The 19,759-nt window shown below is 30.1% G+C and overlaps 1 protein-coding gene across 4 annotated transcripts; it reads right to left on the minus strand.

Annotated features, from left to right (window-relative positions):
- Positions 1 to 676: 676 nt before the first annotated feature.
- Positions 677 to 19,334, minus strand: LOC149883373 (uncharacterized). 4 transcript variants are annotated; one of them, XM_090100185.1, is made up of 9 exons: positions 19,141 to 19,334; positions 15,801 to 15,819; positions 14,378 to 14,503; positions 13,076 to 13,155; positions 12,595 to 12,663; positions 5,048 to 5,126; positions 3,684 to 3,878; positions 2,853 to 3,082; positions 681 to 1,434 (listed from the first exon to the last, which is right to left on the minus strand). In XM_090100185.1, exons 1-9 carry the CDS (start codon positions 19,240 to 19,242, stop codon positions 1,174 to 1,176), a joined length of 1,161 nt encoding a protein of 386 aa, XP_089956311.1. In that variant the 5' UTR covers positions 19,243 to 19,334; the 3' UTR covers positions 681 to 1,173. The 4 variants fall into 4 exon arrangements, with proteins under 4 accessions (XP_089956312.1, XP_089956313.1, XP_089956314.1 ...); XM_090100186.1 differs by lacking the exon at positions 14,378 to 14,503 and having other exon boundaries at positions 677 to 1,434; XM_090100187.1 differs by lacking the exons at positions 12,595 to 12,663; positions 13,076 to 13,155 and having other exon boundaries at positions 677 to 1,434; positions 19,141 to 19,253.
- Positions 19,335 to 19,759: the final 425 nt, after the last annotated feature.

Here is a 19,759-nt window from a genome sequence, read left to right on the forward strand (position 1 = left end):
AATTCAATTAAGAAATCCTATCGAAGGTGACTTATATGGATGCCACAAATAGTGACAGATTTGCGGTTTTTTGAAAAACACATTTTAAACTTTAATAGGTTTTAACACTATTTAATCAACACTTTAAAAAAAATTTAACTGGTAATTAAAGTTAACTCATTATCATATTCAAAATAATGACCAAACAACATTATTATATTCAAAATAATGACCAAAAAACAGTAACTATTTTAACTATTAACTGTGGAAAGATGCATAAAATGAAAACTTCTTTGATGTTGTCCGAATAGACTCAGAGTCTCAAGAAATTGATCATCTAATGCTCATTCCTTAAACCAAATAAAAGTATTCTAAGTTATGGTCCTCAGATGACAAGGCAACAATAGAGAATTTGCTTGTAAAACTATATGACGTAAGTGTTTAATCATGAAAATGAAAACGCTGTACAAAAACTCGACACAAACATCGGCGCAATTTTTGAACAGTTATTAGCTGTGTTTGACCAATGAAACAAGAATCAAGGTGCATCAAATGATCACAATCAATTAGTGCAAAGTGATTCGGTATAATATAAAAAGAGCAATTTTTAAAATTAAAAATGGTGGAAAAGCCACCAAGATCACTTCCCCCACCTTGTAGATGTAGTAACGGGAATATTTGGAATTCCACGACTGTTAAGTGATTCTGGTAACATAATCTCTGTCAGAAGATGCAGCTTGAACCCTGAAAATGCCTATATGTTTTTACACAAGAAAACTATGACAATTTAGCACCATTTATTGTTCAGTAATCATCAGTAGATTTTGATGAAGAAGATTTTTCAAAACTATTCGTTCTATTCATCCATATTTTAAAAGTGCTGAAAAGTGACAGTGAAGAGTCATTAGAATCATTACATAATTCTCCTTCTAATTCCTAATCTTTTCTTATTCTTATTCCACATTTATTAAATGTCATATAATTTGAAATAAAATAAAAAGTAAAAAAAAAAAAAAAAAAAAACCCATTGTTTTGATTATTTTTGTAAAAATTCCGAAAAATAAACCAAAAAAAAATTTCCCAACTTTGATAAAACGTTTTACAAAACTGTTAAACGGAATGAAACGAACCATTATGCTTATTATGCTTATTATGCTTATTAAAGTTACTTCCGTGAAAAAAAGCCCCCCAGAGTTACAAACCTAGAGGGTTGATATCCAACACATAACCTACAAGTGCAATCCAATTTTTGTCAAAGTTGTCATAGGAAGTTGGAAAGTTAAAATGTGCGCGACCATCAAATTCAGCGGGAATCTGTTCTTTTTTCACGCCATTGAGTAAAACAGCAATTTGTGAAGAACGTTGGCAACTTTTATAAAGCAACTTTCTTATTAAGTCGGCCTCGGAGTTAACCTTACAAAATATATCTTCCACCGTCGCTTGGGATTTTAAAGCCTGAAATAAAAAGTGCATGCTAAATTTAGCTCATGAGCAATTCCAGAAGTTTCGGATGCTGTAAGTTTAGTACATTTTCGATAAAAATTTATTTTATAAAAAAGACTTAAAGTTCTAAAAAATTTAAATAATCAAGTTCGTTTTTATTTCAATCATAATGCAGAGTTGCAAAGGTTTCTCAATTTGACAAATTGACAACAAACGATGATGTTAAAAAATACAGAACTAGAATGAAAAGAGTAAACAAGACGTAATTTTACATAAATTTTCATAATTTAACCAACTCATTTTTTTTTTTGCCATTTAAAGCATTCTCCATCAGTGGAAGAGTCAGGTTGGCCATATTTTTTAAGGGCCCCCACTGGAAAAGAACCTATAGGGTAACTACAATCAAAAAATGTTAAAATAAATTAACTTTTGAATTTTGTAAATTTTAATTTTCACCGTTACATTAAAGTAGTAAGAAATCAAAAGATTACAAATAAATAACTACTGCTTTTCATTATTAGTTCTCATAAATTTTAATCTTAATGAAAACTGAAAATTTGTATATACGGGTTTTTCACATTTTAAAGTTAAAAATCCGAATCCATCTCGTAGACTTCTTAATGATGCGTTCTTCTTAATAATGTGTTCTTCTTAATGATGTGTTCTTCTTAATGATGTGTTCTTCTTAATGATGTGTTCTTCTTAATGATGTGTTCTTCTTAATGATGTGTTCTTCTTAATGATGTGTTCTTCTTAATGATGTGTTCTTCTTAATGATGTGTTCTTCTTAATGATGTGTTCTTCTTAATGATGTGTTGAAAGTAAACAACACAAAAATAAACCATTTGAAACAGAAACAGAAAAGGGGAAGGGATAAAAAGTTTGCTAAATACGATTTCATTGTTTAATTAAACGTTTATAATTTAGTGTTAAAACTGCTCAAAAATTGTTTGTAAATATTTTGTATAGTAAAAATTTTAAACTTCAATCCATAATAAACTTCAATTATGAAGTTTCAGACGTGAAATACTGCTACGTTTCCAAGGAAACAATAAATTGGTATTAGGGCTGGACACCAAAATAAGCAATAGCAGTTATAGATAAGAACTTATCAATCAGAATACTTCTTAACTTGCTTAAAGTATTACAGTTTCTGAACTTTTAAAATCCCACCAAAACTAACAAAGCTATATATATATTTTTTAAACATTTTTAATATCGCGTCTACGTGAGAAGCATATGGTAATTTCTTTTCAGTTTTCAGAGCTCGGAGCCTAGTGTCAATTTTGCACATATAACTTTGGAGCAACATTAATTATATAAAAGAGATTTATCATCAGTTTTGTTTACTACTTTTATTTCCAATCCAGCAAATTTCCACTCTAGTAAATTGTCAGAATAATGATAAAAAAAACAAAAAACATTCGCACCTTTAAATACGATGGAGAAAAGACCATTAGAACTTTGTCAGCTGTTGTTAAATTATCTGGAATCCAAAACGATAAACCTCCACAATCAACAATTGAATTTTGATTACAAAGATCAATGCAAACCTTGACATTTGGAAAAGACTGAAGATGTCTTGATAAAGACAATACTTTTTCTATCTCTCCTTTTTTTGACGCGCAATGAGAAATGTATACAACTCTATCTTTGATTTCTACATTCAAATTACAAATCAAAATTTTATAACTTGATTTCTACATTCAAATCTATATAACCTGACTATTTCTGAAAAAAAAAAAAAAAAAAGCAAAAACAAACAGGTACTTATAATACTGAAATAAACTTTACAGATAAAATGCGAAGTTTTAAATGATCCTATGGGCGTCCGCAGGATATATTGCAGTCAGCATGAAAAACAATATCACCCACCACATTTTCTAAGAAAAAACTTTTCTACGAAAAGTTTCCAAGCATTAGAGCAACTTCTCCGACTATCCGAGAGAGAGGCACAGTAAAACGTGCAACTACTATTCTCCTATTGGCCCAAATGTGGGGATACCCATGTGTCACAAACAATCGCAGCGTTTATTACAACTGTTTTTAAGTCATGAGTTTCGATGCTTTTATGATTTTTTTTACAGCTAACGGGTGTTTCAATTCAAATATGATATTTCAAGTTGTAATTCTCTTCTTTAAAAGTCATTTTTGCTATTTGTACAGCTTTTGTAAAAACGCCATCAAAAAAAATTCTCAATGACGTAATGTTATTGATATGTGATGAAACAAATAAAGTTATTTCAAAAAAATGCACTTACCACCAAGAGGAGGCTCTACTAATATCATGTAACGGCAACTGCGCCTGATTCTTATAACGAACCATACAGCTGTAAGAATCGTAATAATACCCAAAAGAGAAAAAATTACGATGTGCGTGTTGACTATATTAGGAGATCTCACTATGTTAGGAGTCTCGGTCGATTTTACTTCTGGATCACATTTTTCAATGTTATCTAAAACAATTGATTTGATTTATAAACAAAGAAGAAACCTTCGAGATGGAACTATTTAAAAAAATATCATTACTTGGAATATTGACCTGATTTTATTTTTTAAATTTACCTACAAAATACTGCTAATATATTCCTTGCAAATGAAAATTTTTTAAAGTTAACTTCAAGTTTCTTCTTAGAGGAAAATGAAATAGAACTTATTCTACTCAATCTGATTTACTAGCATCCAGTCAAAGATTTTGTCTACGAGAATCAGGGTTCAGTGACGTGTTTAAATGTGGTAAAGAGTAGTTGGTCTTAAAAATTTAAAAGAGTTTGAAAACTTAAATGAAATAAACCTTTTCGTCTTTTAGGTTTTACATTTATTTACAAAAATTTATTACAAAGTTTTTTCCGAACTTTATTTGAACATAAGTTTGAAAGCGAACACACGCTTGATTATAATATTAGTTTTAAAGCGAACATGCACTCAAATAAAAACTTGCGACAAGCTTAATTTTCATGTTTTACAAGTATTTGTGACAGTGTTGTCTAGTTAATTATCAAATTACTAGCTTAATACACTAAGCAACGCTGTCACAAACGTTGAAGTTTAAAGAAAATCCAAGTTTTTCTAGCTACTTCTTTATACTATTTTCCTTCCCAACTTCTTCCAATTGAAGAACATTTTTCCATTTCAGCAAATCATCAACCCCTGTTATAAATCTGGAATAAATAGAAAAATCGATTTTAACTTCTAAGCAAATGTTCTTAGATATCAGCGATCGCTAAAATTGAAACACAACCAGCCTGCCATATTATGCCATCCAAAATCAGTTCCACTGCGAACGACTTTGCAGTGTGCTCCAGCGTTTGATTTTTCCTTTACACACGATTAGTAACGAGTGAAGTTGAATCGTGTGAATCGTGTGAAGTTGAACGTATTTTTACAGTTTCATTTCAAAACAACTCAAATTTACAATTTTTAGAAAGTTTGCATTCCAAAAGTTGCGATAAAAATATCAAAAGTTGCGATAAGAATAACTACTCTAACAATGCTTGTGATTAGGCAGAAGTAAATGAAATAATAATTGTGGTTGTGGAAACTGGGATAAGAAAAAAAAAAAGCCACAAAAATAAAATGTAAAAAAAACTATTCATTGAAAATTAATTAAAATTTTCAGACTTACTTGGTCCACATGGCTCGTCATTGATTAAAAGCTTAGTATAAGGAGCAGTACTACCAGGTGCTATTGGGTACATACTTATCTAAAATAAAAAGAATTAGTGACTATTGTCCTTAATGTTAAACATCAGCTATTTAAGTAGATACACAATGGTCGAAAGTTTTAATGGTCTTTCATACTATGACTTAATGCTCGGTCACACTATGACAAATTTTTCACTATGGAAAATTTTTAGTCTTTCACGAAAAGAAATTGGATTATTAAAAGAGATTTTGGTTAAAATAACAATGAAAAAAAAAATCATGAGGCTTAGCAAAAATAAACATTTTAAAACACCAATAAATAGATATCTAGTCAAAATGATTTTTTTAAGTTCTTTTAGATTTAAAAGCAACATAATCTTCTCTTTTTTTTCCATCATTGATAATCGTTTGATAGTTGTTGAGATGTACGTTTATAAATAAGCTGTTAACAAATCTAGCTCTGTCAAAATGCATATGACACGTCAAGATCATTTCACCTGCACTTTTAAGGAGCTTTGCAGCTGTATATCTGATATAATTAGCCTAAAAAAAGAAATTTTCTATAGCCAAAAGCAAGAAATTTCGCAGGTAACTAAAGATACCCTCTTGAGAGAAAGTTTACATCTCCAGTTACACTCCAAATCCCAAACGCGGCTTTCTCATAGCATAATAATGCTTTACTAGAGTGTTTTTTTTTTTTTTTAAAAAAAAAAAAACAACTTTAAAACATCTATTAAAACAGCTATTTTCAAAGTTTAAAAATTATGGTCTTTACATAAAAAGTTTTAAAAATTCTTCATTCCACATTGAATTTCCCTGAACACTTTTTTATCTTAAAGTTTTTCTTCTACACATCACTGGGAGTCAACTAAGATGTTTTTTTTCGAATTATATAAGAGATCTCAAAGACTTCTACGCATCACTGGGAGATCACTTTATTGTCTTAAATAATGATTTGATGTTTTGATAAATCTCACAAAATTATTTTTTCGGTTTTTAAAGTAAAACTGACCACTCAAACAACTTTTTGGTTTTGAAAATTTGAAAACGTTTTACTATTTCTTAGTCCTTTTTATCCAGATATGTATGTTTCTTATGTAACGTTTTTGTTTTAGCTCTCTTTGAAATTTCAATTTAGATTAAATAAGTATAAAGAATAGTTAAATTCATAAAATATCTGCTGGAAATTAAATGAACTTGTATAAGGTTTGATTACACTGGTCAACAAAAGAAACTTCACCCTTCTGCCGGGATAAATGTTTGGCCCCTAATAATTGCTGTACAACATGTTATTCTGGGCTAAGAATCATGTGCTCATTCCATCAATGTATCCTTATGCTTCCTGGAACCAATGTAAGTCATTCCAGAACAAGACATGCAACACTGTCCACACGTTATGCCAAGAAGGACATTTTGTTTGAGCAATTAACAGTTGATTGGTGATTGTTTAAAAATTCTAGTAAGAAATCCTGTAAAGCTATCCAGTCTCATGATAGCAATCTTAAGCCATCTATTCCAGTTGCTTATGTCGTAGGAATGAAAGAGACGTAAAAATCCATGGCTACAATACTCCAAGTACCTTGTTGCAATATAAACTATCTTTAGAATACTGAAGTTATTCTTAGATGCTAAAATCATAAATAAATCTTAAATCGTAACAATAAAAAATCACAAAATTGTCCGAGTCTTGACTTGTAAATCTTTGTAGTCTTCACCTAAAACAACAAGCTGTCGGTGCGAGTGTTTAGTAAACTTGTCACGGCTTCCAATACAAGAAGCGGATTGTCAAAAAACTGCTTATTACTGCTAAAATATCAATTATTATTTTTAATTGAACGCATTAAGGATAGAATAGTTTAATGCTGCTCATTTTTAGAGGTTTTAGATTGAAGTTATTTTTACTTCAGATTTCTTTTAACCACTCTTTCGAGCAGGTTGACATGAAATAGAAACCGTTGAAAACGAATTAAAAACCGCATCTTTTTTCTTTTTTTCGACGATTTTTCTAAATGTTTATGGATATTTAGATATGTTTCTGTTGTGTCAATAAAGACAAAAAATGTCTATCTTTGGAGAAAAATGATTCATTGATTGATCTGATCAAAGACTTTATGGACCCTGGATTGAGTTTGAGCCTAAGTTCTCATTCTTCAGGAATATGTGGAAGCTGCAAGTCAAACTTATATTTAAAACAGAATGGTAAAGCTATTAGTAAAGCTGTGGAGATTTCCTGGGTAAATGGTCGTGATCAAGTTAAAAAGTTGGGAAGAATTAAACAAAGAGATGGCAACTGCAATTGCGCTATTTGCTGCCGAGGAGCAATATACTAAAAGTAGTAGTACATTTAATCTTTCTGAATTCACCTACGTAGAATCTGAAAAGATTACATTCGAAAAAAGAAGTTCTTTTTTTTTTTCTGGTATTCGAAATCTTGCAGCAAAAAAAAAAAAACTGTTCAAAATCTTCACGCTTTAATTACTTCAAAGAATCAAAATATCACTGAAAGAGTTGTTTCTTGTACGCTAAAAAAAGAGACCGATCACCTATAAGGCATATATTAGAAGTGAAACAATCATGAAGTTGAAGATAAACCATTATGTTCCAAATTGTGCAGTGTTAGGAATAATGAAGGAGATAAGAAAAGATGTTGGACGATCTGTAATACAGGAGAACACCTAAGATGAAATAACGAACAGGTTACGCTACTTGAATAGGTTTTACGATGTGATAAAATCAGCTCAAGCTTGGTAAAAACTTTTTTGAAAAAGATGTTTTGTACTGACCTATCAATGCTCATAATTGAAGTTTGTTCCTTCAGAAAAATGGATACTTTTAATTCTGTTGTACGCGTTGGTATTGATGGAGCGCAGCGATCTCTAAAGATTGTCATGAACGTGTTTATTAAACACGTTCATGACAATCTTTAGAGATCGCTGATGGATTAAACACTGTTTAACCCATCAGTATCAAATTTTCAACCAAGAAACCAGAAGTACACGGGGGTCAATAAAGTGATCATATTAGGTATAGTTCGAAACGTAGAAGAGAATCATCACAATCTAAAAACACTTTTCCAACTCCTTCAACTGAATCAAATGAAGTTAACTGAATCAATTGAAGTTTATCTTGGCTTCCGACCTCTAATTGATCAACATCATCATTGGATTATCAGTAAGTATCTTATTACATTTATATTTTATATTTTAAGTAAGCAATACCTATAAGTTATTTTCTATAATCAAGGGTCACGGTGGAAAATACTCGCGTTGCTATTGTGATGGGCCGATGGATGAAAAAGGAGTTCAAAGAACTTTCGGATAACTAGCAGATGAATTAAAAAAATACCAATTTGATAACAAACCTCGTATACAAATGCAATATTTTAAAAATGTTACTTACCCATGTCTGTTGGATGAGAAATTGACTGAAGAAATTATCAACATAATCCCAACACCTGAATATCATATTTATGATATTCAGGTTATTTATTCTCCAATTGAATGTCTGGAATGTATTGAAACCCTGAAGAGGTTTAAAGAAGGTACTTCATTGCTTTTTAAATTTTTTTTAAACACTTCTTAGAACGTTTTTAATTCAATTAGCACAGATAGGGGACTATTGACCTACCAGTCTAAATAAAATTAGGAGACTCGAATATTATTAATATATTATTAATAATATTCGAGTTATTTATTTTCAGCAAGTTAATAGTTGGTTAAACTTTGTTTGATTTAGTAGCTGAATGCTGTTTTGGGATGAAACTTGATATATCCTACAAAGAAAAAATAGAGAAGTTTGTGGAATCCATGGTTCACTTAAATGTATATGTCCATGATGTATTCACAATGAAGATTTTACTTGGATGGAAGTTTCACATAATCAGGTTCCATCTCAAGGAGAATCTCGATAGGAAGAAAATCCCGCTCGGTATTATATATCAGAACAAACATCTAAAGCAGTGCATAAAAACTTAAACAAGACACTGAAAAAGTTCCTTGTGTCTGAGAAAAACGTCCATCGCAGTGAAAAGCTAAGAGCTATGGTTGTTGAATACAGTTCAACGAAATTGTAAGAAGATTTTTCAAGAGTGTATTTAAATTGAAAAAATACCTATTTCTTTTTCATTTTAATAACATATTATAATTTTTAAAATACTGTTTGTGGCATTTCATTTGTCTAATTTTGTTATCGGAGATTAATTCATTTTGTGTGTGTCAGTAGAGATGGAAAGTTTGCATTCCTAACAAATTTTTGACAAGAAGATAATTGCAACTATTATTTTGCAAATACTCATTAAAATGATAATTTTTTTGCTAAAAATTACGGCAGTCGGATTACAGGAACAGGAATACCCTTGAAAAATGACCCCAGCATCCCCCTGATTGAGAGAAACTATTTTTTGAAAAAAAAAAATTCTTTATCTTGAATTCAAACAAAAAATTAGGTTTCAAATTTCATCAAAATATATTTTGACGCTAAAAAGATTCAGCCACATAAAGTTTAGGACCCTCTCATTTTTTGAAGGTTTTAAATATTTAGAAAAATGGTCAAAAAAAGAAAAAAGAAGCGGTTTTTAATTCGTTTTCAACGGACTCTATTTCATGTCAACCTGCTCGAAAGAGTGGTTAAAAGAAATCTGAAGTAAAAACAACTTCAACATAAAACCTCTAAAAGCGAGCAGTGTTAATGAATTTCAAAAAAGCAAAAAAAAAACAAAAATGCAGAAAATTTGAAGGCGATAAACGTAAAACATTTGTGCATGCTGCTGGAGATTTTGGCTACATCAAAAGTAAAGAAAATAAAGGCTTTTTGTATTTTAAATGTAAGCACAATAAATTTTGTTACGGAAGTACAAAAGTAGTGTTGTCAACTAGTATTACAAGTGTAACCATGTATTATCACAAAAGTAGTGTTGTCAACTAGTTTACAAGTGTAACCATGTATTATCACAAGCTTACTTGTGATAATACATGGTTACACTTGTAAACTAGGTTCCAAAATCTAGTTTACAATTGTAACCATGTTTGATCACCATCTCGCCTTTTAAAAATGCAAGACTTGACTTCAGCTACACAAATGCCTTTGTGTCAAATTTACAACAATATCATCCAGTCGTCCACTAAAGGTACACTTACTTTCAGAAAGTGTGAGCAAAATCATCAGAGTGCAAAAAGAAGTCGCTATAGCACAAACCCTAGAAACAGGACCAGCTTTATGCATTCTGTGGGTTTGCCCCCTAGTTCATTCATCAAACAATGCTAACAGTCACTTACAGATGACCAAGGTACGACCATCGCTTACAGTGCCAGTGTGTAGTCACTATGAGCGTCGTGCAAATTATCAGGATATTCAATGCTAGCCTCTACAGTATTCCACATTATCAAGATGTTTATAGTCTTCGTCTGTAATATGATTTCGAGTCAGCTGACTATAGAAAGCTTCCTTAGGTGGTAACTCTGTCTCATTGAAGCGTTCATGACTGTCAATGTACTTATATAGATGCACAGCTTTTCGATAGCTTTTTTCACCTATAGTTTCTGATTTACCCAGCGCAGGTATGATTAGATGCTTATCATAGCCTCGTAGGTTGTGGAAGACCACTGGGACTTTAGCTCTATGTGGATAATACGGACCTTAAGATTGCACTCATTACGCGCGGCATCTGGGTATTTTCCAGAGATGTGGCATTGGTCTCGGACTTTATCTATGACTCCAACACCAAACCTGTCAAGTATATCATCATACATATGATGCTCATCTTCAGTCATGATCATATTTGCTTGCTTGAGACTCTCTTCCAGTTCAGCTCTCATGGCTGTCAAGAAGTGCACCACTTCTTCACAACGGTACAATACTGGTGCATTGACCACTCCATCACTGTGGACTACTATATAATAATAACTACATGAAACTTGTTTAAAGAATTGACGAGAATAATTTGCAACAGTTTTGTTGACAGGCTGATTTTCGCCATATCATTACGTTATGCTTTCATGCCTATGCCTTTACAGTCGTCCACATGATATTTGAGTGAGCTCTCGCTCGAGAATACATACAGACATCTGCGGCTAGAATGAGTTTTGTATTCATAACTATTATTTTTGTATAATGTAGGTGCCTTTGATCCATATATATAATGGTTTTTGTTAGGATCTTTTTTTTCTGTGTTATGAAGTAGTTCTGTTGGGAAACCGATATTCTATAAGATACCCAACAAGTATAATTTCTTATTCTGACTAAAGACAAAACCAATTTTATGAAACCTTTTGTTACCAAAATGTTTCCGATAAGTCGTTGGGCGAACTGGTTGCTGCACATGTCCTTCTGAATATAGCGTAAAGATTAATATCTAATCGAAAAAGCGTTTCTCCTAATTTTCAACATTTATAACGAAACATATATAAGTAGAGATTGCATACCCATCGAGTAGCAACTACTAACGTACCAGCTAGACCTCTTAATTACTTAATTATCAAGGTATTTCAACTTAGAATTTATCGAGCCTTTTACTTCACCTTTCTGCAGCAGTGATTGAATTTTTTTCTTTAAGATAAACAATTCTTATTATCTCAAATGAAGCAGTATTCTCATCGAAAACTTGATCTAAATTGTGAGTTTCCTTTTTGAGCTCCACTTGTGGTACATCACTTACCTTACATCATTTTACATCATGGTCTTTTACATTGTTATTGATCAATGTTTTAGCTTTTTATGCTATCTCAGTCATGAAAGACGATTGGAGCCTTTTTCAGACAGTGCTTGAATTGTAAAACTGGTCTTTTAAAATCCCCATTTCATTGATTATGATAAATTCTGGAAGCTCTCCGCGTTGCTATTAATAGCTGCGGGTGCGGTAAGCGCGGGCGCAAGCAAAATAAGACATCAGAGTTTTTTTTTTAATGCATCAACCGCATTCTGAGATGTGTTTTCGCTAGAAACAAACGAGCTGTTTGTCATACTCGCAGAAGCTGCAGACACAGAAGGCGGAGCGAACGCAGAGACAAATGAAGAATTATCAATCACAGCTGAATACTAAATGCTCGCATTCTGTGATTGCAGAGACTGTACAAGTGAAAACCACTGCAGCTTTGTCAAGATGACCAATCGCACATAGATAAAGTAGCGAATGTGGAAAGCATGAATGCATTAAGTGCAGTGGGACAGTCTGGAGAGAATGTATACCTTGATCATTATAATTGAATATACGCTGCTCATTGATCCTCACCGTAGATGAAAAAAGACTACGAATAATTAAACTTTTTTGTTATATTCAAAGCGGCGCGTTCTGTGGCATCTGGTAAAACATTAACGGCCAAAAAACCAACATCCAATTAGACCATCAGCAATGACACCGTCTGCGACAAACATGTATTCGCGTATTTTTTGACACTCGCTAGATGGGTAATAATTAGTTATGGCAAATCAGTTGGCTAAAAGACTTAATAAACTTCAGGTTTTATTTATTAATTCATGTGTATCCATTGAATAATACAGCAAACTAACTAAAAGTATGAAAATAGATCTTACTCGGGCTTCAAAGTAAGCTTCCCAATCATTATATCCTTTTTCACGTGTAAACTCAAATTCCGTGGTATGCTGAAACAAATGCATGTCAGTAACTATTATCAAAAAATAGTAAGGTATGTGATACACTAAGTTTTTATGTAGTATATAGCTGTTTTAGGATTCATTTCTACATTTTAATTTCATTACTATTTTAAGACATTAACAATGATATCAATTAATCCTTAAAAATTAATGCAAAGTAACCGATTCTTTTAAACTGAAATTTGAATATAATATCCCTTTTGTTTTAAACATAGGGAACATTTTTCTACATAGTTTTCTCACTGTGGCTTTCAAAAGGTTGGGCGCACTTTGAAGTTGAGTGCTTCAATTATAAATATGCTCATTTGTGTTTCATTACAAAATTTATTAAACTCTCTCTTACCGAGACCGAGAATTACCTTTTTATTTTTAATTAGCTTACCGAGAATTGTTTACTTACGTTGTCAAGGAAAAAACATCTGGTTTGACCATATATAGGATATATGAAAACAACTAACTTTTTCACTGTGCTGTTTTTATCTAAAAAAAAATTCCACAAACTATAAGTAGAAATTGAAAAACTTAGTGTTTATTACCTTAATAGTAAGTTTTCTTGAACTTGAAATTCAACATTACTTTTTTATACTGCATAAAAAATTTATTTTTATGCTCTGGTTTTTAAAGTATGCGACAAGAAAATCCTTTAGGGTAGTGGTACTATATTAAGGAAATGCACGGAAATTCCACTAAATTTATGCCCGGTTGAGTTAATCAAGTGGATTTAAGTCAGGTAAACTAGGCGGATGGACATCTTTTTCCCAGAGATTTCCGTTTTAAAACCAAATTTGTTAAAGATGGATGGTATTTTTGGCAGTCTAATACTACCACTTCAAGCATCATCACACTGGTCGAATATAACTTCTGAGCTTAACACTGACAGCTTCAAAAAAGTCCTCAGGACTCTTGGAGTTGTTATAAACCTTTATGTATCATGAAATGATACAAACTTTCCAGAAAATGGGATGATTGGCAGGAATCATTCAAGAAGATAATTCGCAGGGCAATCTTCATGATACATAAAGATTTCTTTTTATAAAAAAAAAAAACAAAAAATTCTTCACCTTTTAAATCACGCAGTGAGTACATAAAAATTTTAGGCCATCTTCCTAACTGATTGGGATAGGATTGCGCTGGATTAGGTCTTTGAAAGTTTTAAAAAGTATTTTGTTTCCTCATCTTCTCTGTTGCGAAATTTCCGTGCTATTAGCAAAACCAAACTTTGAACATGACGTTATAAACAGTCTTTTTAGTCATCTCCAAGCTTGAAAAAATGTTATTGACTGTAATCTTTTGAAATAAAAGTTCAATGAGATGCTTTTTGCCTCTCAAGGTAATGAAACATTCTTATCATTTGTTTGCAAATGAGCTAAAGCTATCTGACAAAATATCAAGCTCAATTCTTTCTAAATATTTAAAATAACGACGCCAAAGCTAGTGCGAATTTTACTTTCTCTGCAGTATTTCTACTATTGGCTTGAAGGTGATATTCTGACAAAATATTTTGATTCAATACAATTTGTAGTTAAACATGATAAAAATGAAAGATGCAATAAATTTGATAAATTATTTAACTATAAATTGAAAATTTCGTAATTGATTAAATAACTAATTGTTATTAAGTTGTATTATATTATTTATAAAAATGGCATTAAAATTTCTTAAAAATTTGATGTAAAGTAAAGTTTTATCAATTTAAACTTACAAAAAGGATTGGACCATTGTAAAGTAGGATAGTATTCTTTATCATATTTGCAGCAAACCCTTATAGTACCCAAAATCATACCCCCATCATATGGGTTTGAATTTTTTGTGCTACCAGGACAAGACACTGAACAAAAAGATACATATATATAGTTGTGCTAAATATTTCAAAAACGAAGTGATGAAAAATTTATTGTTAAATAAATATATCTTTTAAAGCTAGACAAGATTTTGTTACCAAACATAATTTGGTTTTGAAACCAAATTATGTTTGGTAATAAAATCTTGTCTAGCTTTAAAAGGATTGGACCATTGTAAAGCAGGATAGTATGAATAGTTTTATTTTATAGTTTTCCGGCATCACATGTGTTTGCTAATCTTTAACGTTTCTTTGGATATTTTTCGAGTTTTTTATGGGAAATTCCGAAAAAAGTCGTTTCAGAAAAAAAAAGGGTTTATAAGAGCTTCAGGCTTTTATTTATTTATTTTTTTTTAATCAGAAAACTTTTTTTTAATCAGAAATTTTCTTCAATTAGATAATCAGAAATTGTCTTGGCTAAAAAAAAACCCTTTCTAGTTTTTTATTATGCTTCAAAAAAATATCAAAAATAAACAAACATTTAAAAGGGTTTTTTATAAAATCAGTGATTTATACCAACCTATGTATTTATTAAATTTCCACTTAACAAACAAAATTCTACGTATACTGTAAGATTTAATGTCAAAGTAATGTTTTGCCCCGCCCCGTTGTAAGCATTGGATCAGTATTTTGCTGGAAGATCCATCTCTTTGAATTTTTTTTTTTTTTTTTTTTTTCACGAATTCGGCAACGTGCCCTCATTTCTTTTATTAAATTTTTCTTTTACCTTCAATGAGGTGAATGGGCCCGATTAATTATTGATGAAAACCCTCATCTCGCTATTCTTAGTAGCATTTAAACTTAAATAAAACGAAAACGTTGAATAAAATAATTTTTTTTGAATTTTTCAATTCAAACGAAATTATTTTATTCAAAATTTTATTCAAAATTTTAGTTTTTGATAGAAATTTAAACAAATAAACATAGATTAAACAATATTTAACATGTTTTCATTTAATTTAATTTCGATATAATTTTAGTATAATAAAATTTAGAATTACGGCGTTTATTCGAATTTTAATGTAATATTGAATATGATATTATTTGACATTATTATTTTCAGAGCAATCTCTTTAGGGTAGAAAGGCTCTTTAAAATACCTCTTTAAAATTTAAAGTAGTTTAAAAAAATTAAAAATTTAAAGTAATTAAAAAAAATTAAAAATTTAAAGTAATTAAAAAATAAAATGCCTGGAGCCTACGAACACCTTTCCGGCCCTGCTTTAGGAAAATTACAAAAACCCATTAAGAAAAATCAAAATAAACACTTCAAGAAAAAAACTTACCATCGCCGGAGCTTGAAACCTAAATCGAATAATATAACAGTCAATGTTTCTGCCTCATTATTATGTATGATGTCATCAAGTATGATGTCATCAATTATGTTGTCATCAATTATGTTATTAAGGGAAGTATTAATTTTTATTAAACGAAAAAGGTTTTAAATAAATATTGTATCTATTGAGAATATAATATATAAAAAATACGCTAGAGCGAGCTTTTTTCACCACTGTTCCATCAAGGACTTTCTACCATCTTTAAATAAAGTCAACAACCGTAAAACTTGTTTTTGAATTAAAACTTTAAAAAAAAAACAAAAAATCTTTTAATCCGAATTGTCACTCAACTACTGGTTAGTACACTGCTTCCCGAAATAACATTTTGATTTGAAGCAGATGATATTGGTGTCAGGGTTGAAGCAGATGTTTTAATCCTGAACAATTAAGTAATTAATAGTCGAAATATTTTTCGTAGCTTTGCCATTTTTTTTTAGAGGATTCTGAACATTTTTTAGAGGATTCTGAACAAAATTATTATTAAAACTAGACTTTTGTGACATTTCATTTCGAAATTTAAAACTAACCGTGAGGACTTGATAAATCTATAATCTAGAGTTAAGGAAATTCGTCACTTTTTTCAGATGATTCTGTAAATTATCAAAAACCGCCTTAACTACACTGAATAGAAAGACGAGACACAGAGAAAAAAGTGAATAAAATACAAAAAAAAAAAAAGCAAAATATAATTCATTTCGGTGTCAAAAACACACTTTCTCATAACTCTCTTTTTTTAAAGCCTGTGTTTTTTTTACTTTAGCAACCATTAAAAGATCAAAACATTTCTTTCTGAAATTTTTTTCATTGCGACTATCAAAACTTTTCTTAAAGTAATTTCGTTCTTTTAGGACGTCTGAATAAAAAGTCCAGCACATTTTTCTCCCTCGTTTTGTACACGTTACAAAATTGATAATCACTCCATCTTCCCTGCACGTGTGTATGTATTAATTACTGTCTATGTGTCCAAGAAAGTCTTTCAAATTACTTTACGAACATAACTAAGCTACCCAGTGGGAAAGTTTAATTTCAGAAATAAGCTGTAAAAAATGCGTCAACACGAAAAAAAAAAAAGTTGCAGAGTTATTTTTAAACAATTTAAATTTAAACTAATTTTTTTTTCTTTTATAGAATTTTCTTTTTAGAGAATTTAGGGAATTTTTGGATAACAAAAAGATGCGAACAACTTTAAAACTTTTAAGTGGTTTTTGATATAAGGTTTAAAAGTCCACGACAATATATTTTTAACTTTTAGGCTTCATAAGCAACTAGAACACAATTAGCGAAAAGAAAAAAATTAGAAAATATTACGTTTTATTGAATTTACTTTCTTCATTTGAAAGTATACTATAAAAGATAATAGTAATAAATAATATCGAATAAGAAGAGTTTGTTGCCTGCAATTAATTATGTATTTTACTCATTGGTTTTTAAAGCAAAAAAATCTAAAAAAAACTTCTCTTTTTGAAAATTTTTTTTGAAAACAATTTTTAACGCGTAGTTTTAAAAGAAAATTAACACGCAGCTTCTGTATTTCCAATTCAAAACGGTGGTGTTAAGTCCACCCATTCTTTTTGTTTTTTTGTTCAGTTGCACTTACTTGTGATTAAAACATTTCGTTCTTTTGTTTTGTGGACGGTGAATAAAATTACAATTTTATAAAATTACAATTATCGTGGTGTGACCTAACAAAGTCCTATGCTTTAAGAAAGTCCTAATTTAAGAAATGACAAATTTCGTCTACATAAAATAAACACTTAGAAAAACATTTAGTTATTTTATCTAACTAGATATCTAGTTAAAACAACAAAGATATCTTCCGCAAATGTTTCTTTATATATACGAAGTTTGTCATCTCTTAAACTAGGACTTTCTTAAAGCATAGGACTTTGTTAGGTCACACCACGTTATATTTCAAAAATATATTCATTATATAATTATATATAATTATTATCAAATTGATTTTCACTTTTTTTATTTTTTTATTTTTTGATATTTGTTATGAATCCTAACAATACATAATTTTTTCAAAAAAAAAAAAATTTTTTTTAATTAAAAATGCAAATATCAAGTTTTATGCCTGATCAGCTCGCTTATTTCATATTTGCTGTTTTCGCTGGGTTATTATTGAAAAATAATTAAGCCCCATTTTTTCCAAAAAGTTGCCGCTTGGGAGAATTTAAGTATCAGTACCGTAATCGGTTACCGGCTACCTCTCTGTAGATAACGAAACTAGCTTAAAACCAACAAGATAATCTCTATAAAATTAAATATTTTGCAGCAGCATTAAATTAAAAAGAATTAATCATAATGTTATTAACTTCATTTCTTGAGTACAAGAAATAAAATTTCTTTCATTATGAATACTTTTGGGAAGATAAAACGTGAATTAACATTTGTTACAGCTTTTCAGCGAATAATCAAATCGAATCCATAAGTTAATCGTAAAGAATAAAAACGTAAAGCAGTAAGTATTAAAGACAAAAAGAAGTTACTCTTGAGTTTTGCTAGAAATTACATTGATAACAAGTTTTGCTAAAAATTACATTGATAACAAGTTTAGATTCTTTTTTTTTTTCAAAGCTTAAAAACAAAATGCAAAAAAAATAGTATACTTTTAATTAGCGAAGGGACTGATCATCTCTTACTTACTATTCAGGTTCAGTTTTTTATAAACAAGTAAATCAACCAGACTCTTTAGTAACTACTGTTTTAGGTTTTATATTATTGTGTTACTTCATGAGAACCACAATAAATTTTGTAGAAATTCACCCGATTCCGAACATAACTTATTTCATGGCTTCTTTGTTGTGTTGCTTTTAATTTCTCTGCGCATGTTCAATATATGAATTGGCAAGTTGTAAAAGTTTAACCACCTAATTGCTAAGGAAAATTTTTTTCTCTTCGTGCTAAAATTGTTATTTGTAAATATAAATTGGTATTTGTAAATGTAAATAACAATTTATTATTAGGTCTCCTCTTACGCGTTTACAAAGTCTCCACTTCAGAGTTCACAAGGCCTGTTAGAGCAAGCAGTAATGGGCAACTCACACGGGAGCCGACGTTAATCTCAAAAACATTTTTAACATCACTTTTTTTTTTGCCATAATTGCAAAGTAGTTGCAAACCTTATCCATACGCTGGCTTTACTACATACAATACGTTTTTAAGGAAAATTTAAAGTTTAAAGTTTTTAAATATAGAAGTTTACTGGTGTTCTTTAAGTTATGATGCACTTACATTGAGCAACTTTTCTCTTATCAAAATTTAATAGAAACACAATGAAACTTACAAGGCTCCATTTACACGACTGAAGAATCAAAGAGTTACTGACAATTATCAAGAAACACTTCAACAATGATGATGTTAATTTATGAAGATCACTGAAGAGCATCGTGGCATTTCAAAAGCTTTCAAATTTTTAAAAATAATTTTTTGCCACCGGTTTCTTTTTTCAGAAAGTTTATTTAACTTGCTTATTTCGGCTTTTGGTGTTTATTTTAACTAATGGAGTATACTTACCGTTATTTTTTTTTTAAAGTAATGAGAACTTGATTACGAATTGGTTACGTAATGATTATATAAAAAATTAAAATAAATTTTTAAGTAAACTTTTATAAAAACTTTTACAGTTCAACGATAAAATAAAAAAAACATTTTATTTTAAGTCATCACAATAAATATTTGAACAATTCAAAATGGGCCAAAAAAATCAGTGTACACCAATGCACAAATGGTCTGAAACACTGGTTGGAAAAACGTTTTAAAATAATCAAATTAAAAAAAATAATAAAAGCTAATGATAAATAATATTTATTTTCTAAATTTTTTATGAAAAATATAAAAATCGCCGAACGACAGTAAAGATTCTTCTAAAAAATTGAAATTCATAATTAACGTAATTAGCAAAG

This window comes from Hydra viridissima, unplaced genomic scaffold, assembly GCF_058129835.1.
Source record: "Hydra viridissima isolate aposymbiotic clone 2 unplaced genomic scaffold, HvirCarnegie_v1 scaffold_10, whole genome shotgun sequence".
Taxonomy (NCBI): domain Eukaryota; kingdom Metazoa; phylum Cnidaria; class Hydrozoa; order Anthoathecata; family Hydridae; genus Hydra; species Hydra viridissima.